General features: G+C 35.4%; 1 protein-coding gene across 1 annotated transcript in view; it reads right to left on the reverse strand.

The window, feature by feature from the left end:
• Positions 1-13,841, reverse strand: part of SLC16A10 (solute carrier family 16 member 10) — a 43,895-nt gene that overhangs the window by 20,138 nt on the left and 9,916 nt on the right. Inside the window, exons 2-3 of the mRNA XM_070932812.1 lie at positions 4,566-4,710; positions 2,184-2,616 (exon numbers count right to left, since the gene is read on the reverse strand). Of these exons, the coding sequence (XP_070788913.1) occupies positions 2,184-2,616; positions 4,566-4,710 (578 nt within the window). The remainder of the gene's footprint in view (positions 1-2,183; positions 2,617-4,565; positions 4,711-13,841) is intronic.

The following is a 13,841-nucleotide window of genomic DNA, read 5'->3' on the forward strand; positions in this document are numbered from 1 at the left end:
ACAAATGGAAAAAATATTAAAAGGCAAAGACATTGAGAAATCAAGAAACTCCCTTCCTGTGATCAGATGCAAACTTATATTGTTCAAACAATTCTAACAATTCAGCATCAAGTTTCCCCATCTCAAATTTCTGGGCTTCAGAAATCACCAAACAAGTTCTCTGAAGAAGTACAGGTAGTCCTTGACTTGCGACCATAACTGAGCTCAAAATTTCTGTTGCTAAGCAAAAGAGTTGTTAAGTGAGTTTTGCCCCATTTTATGACCTTTCTTGCCACAGTTGTTAAGTGAATCATTGCAGTTAAGTTAGTAGCACAGTTCTTAAGTGAATCTTGCTTCCACATTGGCTTTGCTTGTCAGAAGGTCACAAAAGGGGATCACATGCCCCAGAACATTGCAACTGCCATAAATATGAGTCAGTTGCCAAGCGTCCAAATTTTAATCACATGGCCATAGGAATGCCGTAAAGGTCGTTAGTATGAAAAACAGTCATAAGTCACTTTTTTCAGTGTCATAATTTTGAACAGTCACCAAATGAATGGTTCTAAGTCGAGGACTATGTAATGTCAGCAAGGTCAGATTACAGTTATCACATTTTCGAGGCATTAAAAGTATCAATTAAAATCTCAAGGTTTTCACTTTTTTTTTCAAGCATGAAAACACCCTAAACTGAGGAGTCCGATCTCCTGCTCTCTATCTTTGTTTTTCTCTGTGTTCATTGTCAGCAGAAATACAACAATAGAGATGGCCCAATGGATTCCTTTTCCTCGCTCTATCTTACCCAAGATGATGTGAAGGAGTGGGTGGGGCGAAGGGGGAAGCTAAGAAAAACTGAATACAATAGAGTAAAAAGATATGGAGGAAGAAGTGTAATACAAAGCAAGAAAGAGACAAAAAAGAACTATATGAGTACTAAAATATGTATAGTTGCAGTTACATCTATAAGCTTCCAGTTCTATCGTGCTACATGGGGGATGCACAAATGTAAATTTCGCTTCTCACATAACATACAGCCAGAAAACTAGAAATTTTGAAACTGAGCAACCAAAAATATTTTCCTAATATAAAGTAGAAATGAAAAAGATACAATAGAACCAAGGAGTTGTTTCAGAAATGTAAATTCATTAATTTCAATCAGTTTCAGAAAAACTGTATAAGTTCTAAGGATGTAAGAAAAGTTATTTTAAAATGAAATGTGAATTAACATATTAAGTAATAAACATGAACTTGTATCTTGATTTTAAGTTTTATCACCCTATAAGGTTTCTTTGCCTTACTAAATTTCGTCCCAGATATAGGAGAACAAATCCATTCTTACTCTCCACATGCCAGAGTTGACCTTAAGATTTTTTAAATTTATCATTTGTTATATAATATCCTAATTCTATCCTAGCAAGATAAACTGCACATAAATCTAATAAATAAATAAATTCACATGACTGTATCTCAACTGAACAGACCAAGATGTTTTGCCCCAACAAACAGTTCCTTTGCTCTTCTTTTTATAGCACACAAACATAATGGATTTATTAATTAAGTTTCTATTTACTCAAAAAATAAACATGAGCTGTAGCATAAATCAGGATCTTAAACAGACTTCAAACTATGAAACATAACAGATAAAAAAAGAAATTATGGTTGATTGAAAATTTCCTGGTTTAACAGTAATCCACCAGGCGGGCCTGGCCTAATCTTTTTCCTCTTTTTAATTATGCAATTTTAATCGGTTTTCAATGATTGGGGTGTTTTAATCTGTCTGGGCCAAATTGTTTAATTCGATTTTACTTTGTTTTTAAATTTTGTATCTATGTATTTTTACTGTTTGGCTGTTCACCACCCTGAGTCCTTTGGGAGTAGGGCGGTATATAAATCAAATAAAGTAAGTAAGTAAGTAAGTAATCCCCAAAGATGGGTTTTGAGCCAGCAACTGTTTTATTCATATCTGAGTTTTTGTCTTAGGTCTTAAACCAAGATTATGCTCTGCAAATAATTGTCTGAAGACCCCCTACCCCAGTTTAATATAGCTTTTTACACAAATTAAATAAAGTGAAGGAAATGAAGAAATCTTAACTGGTCTTTTGTTAAAAAGAACTTTTAAAAAAAGCTAAGCATTATAACATAAAATTTATTATATTCATTTATGTAAGCAATAAAATATAAAAACAGAAAGAAGTATGAATACTTACTAGATGAACATAAGGTATGAAATATCCAAATAAAGCAGCTGGAATCCCCAGAGCCCAGATTCTATAACTCAGAATTTTGAAAATGTAAAAATTGCACATTTCTTTCGCTGGAGGTAATTTGAACTTCTTCCCTTTTTCACTTTGTTTGGTATTAGGCATGACAGGTTTGTAAGTAAAGCCAGCCAGGAAGAGAATAAATAAAAAAATGCATAGGATTCGAAAAGTCCAATAGAGGCCAACAGAACTGACCAGTTCATCTAAAAGAAAAGGCAGTGTTATAGTAAACAAACTACTCCCAGCGGTAACAATGCCATTCACTAGTCCCAGGCGCTTCTTGAAATAATGTCCCAAAATGACCAGGGATGGCTGATAGCTAAATGAGCAGCCACAGCCAAGCAAGATTCCGTAAGTGAAATACAGAGGTCCAAGTGAGCTACAACAAATAGAAAACAGTGTTAATAGTGGTCTTTGGCATATTTTCCTTTTTTAATTTTTCAATTTTGTTTTATATTGACATTTGGATATTGTTAGAAAATCAAAGATAATTTAATACTTAACGCTGGCTCTACTCTAAAATATTGTTTATGTCATATCTAAAAGGCTATCTTTTCATAATGTTTACAGGAGCCAATGTTTATCCCCAAAATGTAATTTTGCATAGTTCAAACCAACATTAATTATACATTAAATAAGTTTTCTGATACTGTTTCTCACATGGTTTGCATAATGAAGAAAAATATTTCTTGGGATATGGAAATTATAATTCTGTTATAGCCTAAAATTACATTTGACATTTTCTACAGTTTTATCACACTGTTGATTCATATTCAGATTCTATTCCCATCATATACTTGATCATTTGGCTGCTATTTCCTAAAAGAAGAACAGTAACAAGATGTATGCTACATTTTATTTTGTTATTTTCATCCAATTCTTCTAATTTATGAAGATTAAATCAAACTGAATTTTATTTTTGTCTTTCTAGTTCGCAGTCTCCAAATTTTTTACTGCATTTTGATTTTTTGTAAAAAAAAAAAAGAGCATCCTCAATTATTTATAAATTACATCCACATAGTACTATTGTAATATATTATGCACATTATAAAATATACACCCAAAATATATATTTTAAAAGGATGAGATAAATATAGACATTTTATTTTTTTCCTACACCCATTTTTGAGACCAGTATTCTAGCTGTGCCAGTAAATCCGTATCATTTGTAAATTTGATAAATGTACTGTTTATCTCTTCTGTGGGCATATAAAAAAGCATCTTCTGAAACTTTCATTAGCTTACTGGAAGTGTCAAGGGAAGCTTCACAGCATGATTGAAATGCATGAATAGAAACCATTTCCAGCTACTGGAACTGGTAAATGAGGCTGAAAGCAAAACCACACACCCACTGTACTTCCAGAAGTGATTAACTAAATAAAGAGAAAATATGTCTACTAAACATTCAAACGGGATATAAAGTGCTACTATAAGCATCCTTAATGATGCAGGGATGTATAATATAATTTTTTCCAATACTGTACAGCATTTTACAACCCTATGCAATTTTACAAACTACTTTGAACAATCTTTTCAAATTTGAAAAGGAAGATCTGAATGGTTTTGTCTTGAACGAATGGTGTAGAGACATATGGCGTTAACCTTGAAGAAGGAAGGCAAGTGCAGTTACATAAGCATTAACTTAGTCCTAAAAGAGAGGAAAGTGTGACAAAGAAACTCAAGATTGTCTGGCTTTGATTTGCTTAAGTATAAGGTTCAGAGGAGAAAGAGAGAAACTGTTGTGCTTTCAAGATTCTGTTCCTATACACTACAACCATAAAACAGAGTTCTTGTGATCTGTGTGGAATCTGTTTACCTCAAAGCATTGATAAATAGGCAGCAACGAGTTCATAGCTCAAAAGCAGTCCATGCAAAATCTCACTATTTTCTTGAAAATACTGTACAATAATCCCTGGGGTAAGATGTTTTCTCACTTTTAATACAAAAATAACATAGAGCAATATGAGGAAAAGTTCATTTACCCACTTTACCCCAGAATTGGCTGCTTAAATCATGCTTGATGACAGAACAGATCATGACTGGATTCTGAGGTGCTAGGATAACACTTTAAATATGACATAATTTTAGTGTTTTGACTAAAATTATGTCATATTGAAAGTATTATCCTAGGACTTTAGAACCCAAGAGCACCCTTAAGATCATGATCTGTTCTGTCATCAAGCATGATTTAAGACCAAGATCATGATCTAATGATAGAAAGTTGGGAGGTTGGGCAGAAGAAATATTACAGTTGTCAAGGGAGTGCCCCAAATATACTGCTAGAGGGCAACTGCACTTTGAAAAGTCAGTAAAAATTAGTATTCTTACCGTACAAAGGAGCTTGAAAGGAGCCCAACGAAAGCCACAGCTGCTCCTACTACAGCTACTTTTCGACAACCAAATATGTTGGTAAATACACTGACAATGGGAGAACAGAAGAAAATCATCCCCATCGATAAAGAATTCACCAATGCTACAGAAAAGATTAAAAATTAGAATTGATTTAGCATGGCAGGTTTGATAATATGCAGTGTAATATTTATTCCAGTTTTCAGGTAGCATGAAACAAAATCTAGCAAGCGAATAATAATTTGTATTTTGAAATACCTCACGTGGACTTGAAGTTAGGAACTGGTATAGACATGTTTTATATACATTTGCAAATACTTATAAAGCTATATTATAAAAATATATTGAAAACCACCCTGAGGTTGGAAGTGTGAGATATATAGATTATTGTATGTGCATAAATAAATATACAGATAAACCATTATTTGAAAGACTGTTTTCCATCTTTTTTTTAAAATGAGATTTTGACATGACAGAAATAATTTCTTGAGAATAGAAATGGATATTATATTATTTTCTACTTGCACAAAGACTGATACTGCAGAGTTTGGAAAGATCCTTTATCAATTACAACAATCTGAATATCTTTTTTGTCCATATGTCAATAAGTATTGTACTTCTCAGCAGTGGTGGAATTCAATTTTTTTACTACTGGTTCTGTGGGCATGGCAGAGAAAGGATACTGCAAAATCTCCATTCCCACCCCACTCTGGGACCAGCCAGATGTGGTATTTGCTGGTTCTCCGAACTACTCAAAATTTCCGCTACTGGTTCTCCAAAACCTGTCAGAACCTGCTGAATAGCACCCCTGATTCCCAGACTCTCTTCTGGAGGATAATTTAGAAACTGAGACTGCAGAGTATATCAGAACTATCTATAGAAGTTTTTATTGCTGATTTAATTGCTTTTGTAAATAATTATAATTTGATATTAAAATATCTCTTAACAAGATGCTTCTTGTTTAATTAATATGTAAGAGATGAATGCTTTTCATATTTTCCCTTTTCATATGTTTCATACACAAAACACACACACCAAAAAACTGACATATAAAACTTATTTCCTTATTGTGCAAATCAAATAACCATAGAAAACGTAACTTACATGAAAAAGAGGTTTAATGTAATTTTACTGGAATTTGATTAGAAATCATGTAGTCTTGCATTTTATAGATTAGAACTTCAGTAATCCTCATTTACTGATTGCAGTTGGGACCAGTAATTGTCAGGTGCAAGTAATCAGGAATAGGAGTTGAGTTCAAAGCACTAAAAGTCTATCACATGCTACTGATACACAAGAATTCTACTAATTGTCAAACCAAATTGGCATTAGATAAGGGTCAATTGAGTGAGAACATAATGACTTCAAACTGATGACACATTTGACCCCACTATCAGGCTTAGTCTGCTCATCTCCTACACTAATTCTGTCACTAAGCAATGCAGTCATAAAGTAAAATATCACGTGACTATACCCAGTTTATGATGTTAGTTCCAGCTGCTGCCATTAAGCAAATCACCTCAGTCAATAAGAACAAAGTATTGTGACCACAGCTTGAGACTACCTGTTGGCTTTCCCATTGACTTTGCTTGTTGGAAGCAAAATGTGAGTCACAAATGGTGATCCTTGACCACGGGTACACTGCGACAGCCATAAATTCAAGGATTAGTCATAAATCTCCTTTTCAGTGCAAATGTACCTTTGAATGGTTGCTTTTTCGAAAGAGAAAATACTTATTAAATACTTAGTAAAACTTTAGATTATAACCTTTACCAACTAATGTTGATTATAGTTACTAAATTAACTATAATTCAAGGGCATGGTAATGAAAATAACCTTTTATGGCTTTGAACATGCATATCTGCAAGACTGCCTGCTCCAAATGGAATCTGCCCATCAGATCATCTTCTGGAACAGCTGGTCCATCATCCATATCAATGTTCTGCAGTGGTATTAATATTCAGATGTTTTATAGAGTACAGATGGGCAGGTTTTTTTTGACGCCAGGGCTAAATAACTCATTGCAAATAGTTTCAGTTCTAAGGGGTTATACAATGAAGTCACTGTGGGTAGAGCCAAACACTTTTAATCTTTTTTTTAAAGGTTTTGTGGGGACAGTGGATATTAAATGCAAAATTACTATGCTTTGGGAACTTAAAAAGGGTTAACCAAAAAAAACAGTCTACACCACCCATCCAAAGTCAAAAGTTTTGCTGCTACATTTTGGGAGGCAGCAAAATGTATCAGATGCCTCTGCCTCCTGACTGCTTTCTCCCAGATTATTATTCTCCTACAGCTATCAATAGAAGGGAAGTAGGGCTCTGTCCCTCATATCCAGCTGTATGCTAATGAGCTGAAACTCTGGAATGATACTGTTTATAAATTTTAACAATCAATCAATCCTCATGAGCTGCAAAAAATTCAGCTACAGACTGCATGCTAAGGGTATGCTTTTAAACCTTTAAGATTCTAAACTTCATTAGACTCATGTTCCTTTAAAAAATAATTTAGAGAAAATGAATGGTGTAAAAGAGGAAACACTTGGAGCATACAAATCTTATTTACTGGTGGCCTTCAGTTAGCAACCACTTATTCAATGGCAATTCAAATTTATGACGGCATTGAACAAGTAGTACTTACAAATGAAAAAAGGTGAAAAAAGTAAGGTTTTACATTTAGGCAAAAAAAAAATGCACAGGTACAATATATGCGATACCTTGCTCAATAGTAGTAACTGTGAGAGGGATCTTGGAGTCCTAATGGACAACCATTTAAATATGAGCCAGCAGTGTGGTGCAGCTGCCAAAAAAGCCAACACAGTTCTAGGCTTCATAAACAGAGGGATAGAATCAAGATCACGTGAAGTGTTAATACGACTTTATAATGCCTTGGTAAGGCCACACTTGGAATACTGCATCCAGTTTTGGTCGCCACGATGTAAAAAAGATGTTGAGACTCTAGAAAGAGCAACAAAGATGATTAGGGAACTGGAAGCTAAAACATATAAAGAACAGGTGCAGGAACTGGGTATGTCTAGTTTAATGAAAAGAAGGACTAGGGGAGATGTGATAACAGTGTTCCAGTATCTCAGGGGCTGCCACAAAGAAGAGGGAGTCAAGGTATTCTCCAAAGCATCTGAGGTCAGGACAAGAAGCAATGGGTGGAAACTAATCAAGGAGAGAAACAATTTAGAACTAAGGAGAAATTTCCTGACAGTTAGAACAATTAATCAGTGGAACAACTTGCCTCCAGAACTCCAACACTGGAAGTTTTTAAGAAGATGTTGGATAACCATTTGTCTGAAGTGTTGTAGGGTTTCCTGCCTAAGCAGGGGGTTGGACTAAAAGACGTCCAAGGTCCCTTCCAACTCTGTTATTCTATTCTAAAAGCTCCCTCAAATTCTGGCTAATGGAGAGCTCCTGCAATCATGTCAATGTGATTGGAGTGCTCAGCAACTGAACCACATTTCCAACTTCTGTAGCATCTTGCAGTCACATAATTGCAATTTGCAATCTTCCCTGTCAACTTTCCACAAACAAAGTTGATGGGGATTGAAGTCAGCAGGAAGTCAGAAGTCACAATCACGTGAAGTTTTTACTTAACAAATCATGGTAATTCACTTAACGATGGCAACCATGGACTGCCAGAACTATCATTACTAAATGGCACAGTCATGTAACATCATACTTTACCATACTTTACAACTAAGTCACTTACCAATGGAAAGTCTGGACCCAATTACCATCATTAAGGAGGGATACCTGTATGCTGTTTCATAGTTTCTAAGGCTAAAGGCAAAATGGAATTGACCATTTACAGACAGGGCCTTCGTCTACTTAAAAAAGTATATCTTTTATTATGAGTAGTCTGCTCTTTCAGCAGAGCCTATACCAGAAAGTAGCTGTCCCAGAATTTTGATTATGCTGGCTGTGAAATGTGGAAAAGCTATCATCAAGTGTATAGCAAATCATGCCCACTGGGATAGCTAAATTCTACACAGGAATTAATAAGTAAATCCCATTGCCTTCTAATGTTTTAATAATAAAGACAGTGTAAGCATATTCTGCTGCAAGTTCTATTTAGTGTTAAAGTAAATTAGTTTCAGAAACTACTGTGGAAATGTGTGAATTTTACATAATGACTCATAAAAAGAGCCTGGTGGCACAGTGGACTAAACTACTGTTAAAGTAATATTTAGCTGCCAGCTGCCTGCAATTACTGCGAGTTCAATTCTCACCAGGCTCGAGGTTGACTCAACCTTCCATCCTTCCGAGGTAGGTAAAATGAGGACCCGGTTTGTGGGGGCAATAAGCTGACTTTGTATAAAATAGAACACCGCTTAGGGGGCCCCAAAAAGCCCTACTAAGCAGGTATATACAAAAGTATGAAGGCTATTGCTTAAAAGCATTGTAAGCCACCCTGAGTCTCTGGAGAAGGCAGCATATAAATCAAACTAATAAATAAATAAATAATAAATATTGGGGAAATGGACATCCCCAGAAATGTCAGTCTTCTGATAAATACTTTGTTTGGCATTTTAAAGGCTTTTTGCCCTTACGATATTTTTTAATTTGATGTAGAAAGTCTGTAATAATTTAAAGTTTTGGACCTGGACTCAAAAGGCCCTCACAAAACCAGTGAGTAATTTTGAGTCGACCATTCTTTTTCAGTCTAATTTACCTATACTAGCCATACATCCTTTATTATAAAGTACAGTGTATTATTTCAACAGTTTTTTAGATTTATTTAATTTTTTATTTTTCTTGGTTTTGTTCTTGAATTTTGCAAAGCAGTTATAAACAAAAATAATTTTTATCCTTATGAACCTCTTTCATATTTGCCCCCTTTTCAATTGTTTTTTTTTCCCAAGAAAATATGTTCACTGCTTTTATTTTTTCCAAGAAAATATGGTCATTGTAAATTTATCTCACAGGCCTGTTTCGGATCTAAAGTAAGGGAAACCGCTTACACCCTATTCCCTTAAAAAGCTTTGAGTTCTCAAGAGAAAAAAATAGACTATAATTCAATCAGTCAGTCAGTCAATTAATCAACTACTGGTTTTTAACCCCAGCCTTTAACATAATCTTTATTTCAAAGAATTCCTTTGGAATCCAAATTAATCTCATAAAGTCTCCTACAGAGCTAGATCCCATCTCTACATATGCAGGAGGGGGGGTATGCGGATCTCGACATTTTGGGGAGGGGGGTATGCTGGAAAAAGGAAAAAATAAACAGAGATAACAAAGAGGAATGGCAGAAGAGAAGGCAGTCAAGGGAGTTAAGATGTTAAAGTACAAACTCTTCTCTTCCTTAAAATGTTAAGCAGTTACATCAAGTAGCCGTTCTGTAAATGTACGTGTCCAAATTGAGGCAGATCTGTTCAACTACATTCTTGAAGAATGAACCAAATGTTCAGAGCAAGCATTCTGCTTATATTATACAAGTTTACCAAGTTCTTTCCTTTTCTAAAAGATCTTGTTTCTTGCTGCAGGCAAGGAATATATCATACACTTGGATTCCATTTTAATCACGCTGTGCAATTTCTCCTTTTGAGGGAGAAAAAAATTATCTGTCAATTTTACCTATGTCATACATGGTGTTTTAGACACCAATCAAGTAGAAAAAAATATAATAATCAAGAACAATTGAGGAAGAAACCACACCCTATCAACCTGGAAGGGCAAACCACCATATATAAGCAAACAGCAAACCTCATACTCAACCATGATAATGAATGAAATGTCACTAAGCAAGCAGGCTCATAGACAAACAAGCTCACAAGATCTTCACATGATTTTATATATTTTGACTTGGCCCTCCCCCTGTTATCTTCTCCAATGTCATTTTTTGTATGGAAGCCATTCTAGTGTCCTTTTCATTTTGGTTGTCCTTTTTTGTACTTGTTCAAGCTCTACATTAACCTTCTTATATTGCCAGCAGTTTGACAGTTCGAGTCTCACCGGCTCAAGGTTGACTCAGCCTTCCATCCTTCTGAGGTTGGTAAAATGAGGACCATTTAGCTCTAAGGCACTAAGGCACTGTGAAGCGGTATGTAAGTCTAAGTGCTATTGCTATTGCTATATCCTTAGTATAATACACAACAGAGTAAGTAGCTGAAAAGAATACAGCAAAACGAAGGAACACAGTGCTGAAGGGTCCCAAAAGACAAAAAAAAAAAAAAAAAAACCCTCCAAATTGACCATGTTTGGAACTGTAGAGCCAGGGAGAAAAGTAAAAAGAAGGATCAGCCTAGAATCATTACAAATGAACTAAGTCCAGTCCCCCCTTGATTGCTGTTACCTGTATCAAATTATAACCAGGTGCTGACCATTAATTGAAAAGATTCCTATGCATAGGCTTTTTAGCAATAATTCAGTTAAACTGAAACTTCATGTGTAGACTTGGTCTTTCATGCCTGGCAGGAACATTGTTCTAGGGTCCAAGTTGGTCTCTGCAGTTGGTGTATTTAAAGAGTAAGTTTTCACAAAATTTTAAGATAGTATTAATTCATTTATTTACAGAAAAACAATACTTTGATAAGAAAAATCTGGTAATATTTAGATCCGCTTTTAGCTTCGTCTCAAAGTAATTGACCACACGGCAGCATAAAAACTTCAGGTATTCCTGGATGACACGTGATTCCTCTATAGTTTTGAAAAAAGTCAGAAATGATTTTTTTAGAACCCCAATTCTGATTCTTCAAGCAGCTTTAGCCTTTGATATAATAGATCAGAACTGAACAATCTTTAGAAAAACAGACAGGTTTTATCCTATTTCTCAACAAATGTTGGCATCATCATTTTCCTTGGACTTAGATGCGGCTGTCTCTTGTGCAGTTGTGGTTTTACCTCTGCTCCATTTTTATTCCAGATGGCTTAAGAACTGATTGCCGTCAGCATGTCTATTTGTATGTTTCTACAAAGAAATTGTCTTTAACTTGAAAACAGTGTTTGATAGCTATGATGAAGCAGATGAATAGTGTATGAATAGACTGAATCCAAATCCAGATAAGACCAAATTTATTTTACTCTCTGGAAGCATAATGGCACGAAGAAAGAGTATCTCTAGCACAGAAAGGAATAGCTTGGCTATAATGTATGAAAAACAGTTGAAGAGAGGTCCCACTGCAGCAATCTTGGTCGACTCTTCCCCAAAACTAAGCAGTCTCAGATCCAATAAGTATTTGGATTGACTGTATGGGAAGATCCCAGATGAAGGTAACAGAAAACTATTTCCATATTGTTTGCAAATTGTACACAAAATAGTCACCAGAAATTTATTCAATAAATTTTGAAAATAGAGGCATTTTTGAAAAACTTACTTAAAGATGGGAGTCGGGGGAAGGGATATCATTTTGATGCAATGTAGACAAATTCTTTTCTAGAAACTGACTCATGGGTTCTTACTTCTGTAACTTTCAGGATTTATTATAACATTTGTGCTAAGCATTTCTTTGTGGCCAGCAGTGGTTAATCCAAGATAATTTTATAAAGGAATATTGTAGCCTTAAAAGCACATGCGTACAGACACATACAGAGGGAGGGAGGGAGGGAGGGAGGGAGGGAGGGAGGGAGGGAGGGAGAGAGAGAGAGAGAGAGAGAGAGAGAGGGAGGGAGGGAGGGAGGGAGGGAGATTTAGTTGACCATAAGATGAACAACCTGCCCCCAAATGTCATGGATTCTCCATCACTGGAAGTTTTCAAAGAAAATTTGGACGTGCCTTTTTGGTAATAGTGTCTGCCTTCTGAGGTGATTTCCCTCTTTCAGGAGATCCTTTCTCCTCCCACCCTTTTAACTTTCTACAAATTATTGCAAACTTGGTGGTTCTCCCAGGCCTTGGGGTAGGATGGTGATTGATCCCCGTTGGATTTTTTGATTCTGCTTTCTGATCAACTGCATTATTTTCTTCTGATTGTTTTCATAAAAAAATATTTTCAATTTTTAATTGCAAGCTATACATAGCTTCTGTGGAGTTGGGTGGGCTTGAAACTGGATGTATAAATGAATGACTTTTTTTAAAGGAAGTGTTCAATTGGTTTAAACATAATGCAATGTTTAAGCCAGCTTCAGTACAAAAAGTCAGGGAGCTATAATGATGTACTTTAGAAATCCAGGGAGAGACAGGTAGAGCATCTTCATGGCAGAAATAATGTATCCAGCAAGAAAATAAAAATTAGATAAGGAGTAGTTCAGAACCAGCCAAAGTCATTTTCATTTCTATACTGCATCCATTTAAGAAATGGGCAAATTTCCCAGATTACCATGTGACAAGTTGGTCGCATTCATTGTTTCATGTTGGTTGCATTCATCTTTTCATGCTGATTTTAAAGACAAAAGGAAGCCCAAAATAAAAAAGCAATGCAATTTCTCCCATTTTTAAAACCCTGAAGCATCAGAAAATTCAGCAAGCAAATTAACAGCAACAGTTTGCAATATAGCTACAAGGACCATCTAGACCAATTCCTGAGATTTCCTTGGTAAATTTATTTTTTTCCAAAGGTGGATTGCCATTGCCTGCTTCATAGGGCTGAGAAAGAGTAACTGACCCAACAATTGGCCCTGTGCCCAAGAATAGGATAAAAACTCAGTTTCTTGGTTTCTAGCTTTAGTACCTCAACCACTACACCACACTTTGGCATTTAAAAACATCTTGCCACCAGATCCGTTCTGCAGCTTCTTAGCCAGACAAGCAAATTGGAGGTACGATGCAAATCCAGAATTATAGAACAATCATTGATTCTAAACTGACCTAAGAAAGGTATGCAGACATAATCTTTTAAATATTACTTGCTAGAGAACATAAGCAGAAGACTACTATTACACTGGTTACTGTGGGAACAAATGTTCTACCTACATTCGTAAAGAATTCAAAGAATGCTGGTAGGAAAAGATAGGAATCTAATAGAAGCCTAGTACAATATAAAAACAACTAATACAATATGGTTGCAAGATCTATGTGAAGGAAGGATGGCAATGTTCACGAATTTCAGTATTCCTATGGTCACTACAAGGTGGCAGAAATTAAATTCACATTGTTCAAAAAGCTAAATAATGTTGGCTCTGATGAAACTTTGGGTACACTAATGGAAAATTCCAGGGCTGTGTGGTATGCTTGGAAATCATCATCATCAACCTCCTACTATGCTACATCACCCCAATAATACTATCCCAGAAAATGGCAAAAGCAAATAATTTCTGTACTCTTGTCAAAAAAACAACTTGGAGATGTCCATACAGTTGAACCTGAGGAGTCATT

Source organism: Pituophis catenifer, unplaced genomic scaffold, assembly GCF_029215685.1.
Source record: "Pituophis catenifer annectens isolate HBS135680 unplaced genomic scaffold, rPitCat1.0.hap2 SCAF_1, whole genome shotgun sequence".
In the NCBI taxonomy this organism is placed as follows: Eukaryota; Metazoa; Chordata; class Lepidosauria; order Squamata; family Colubridae; genus Pituophis; species Pituophis catenifer.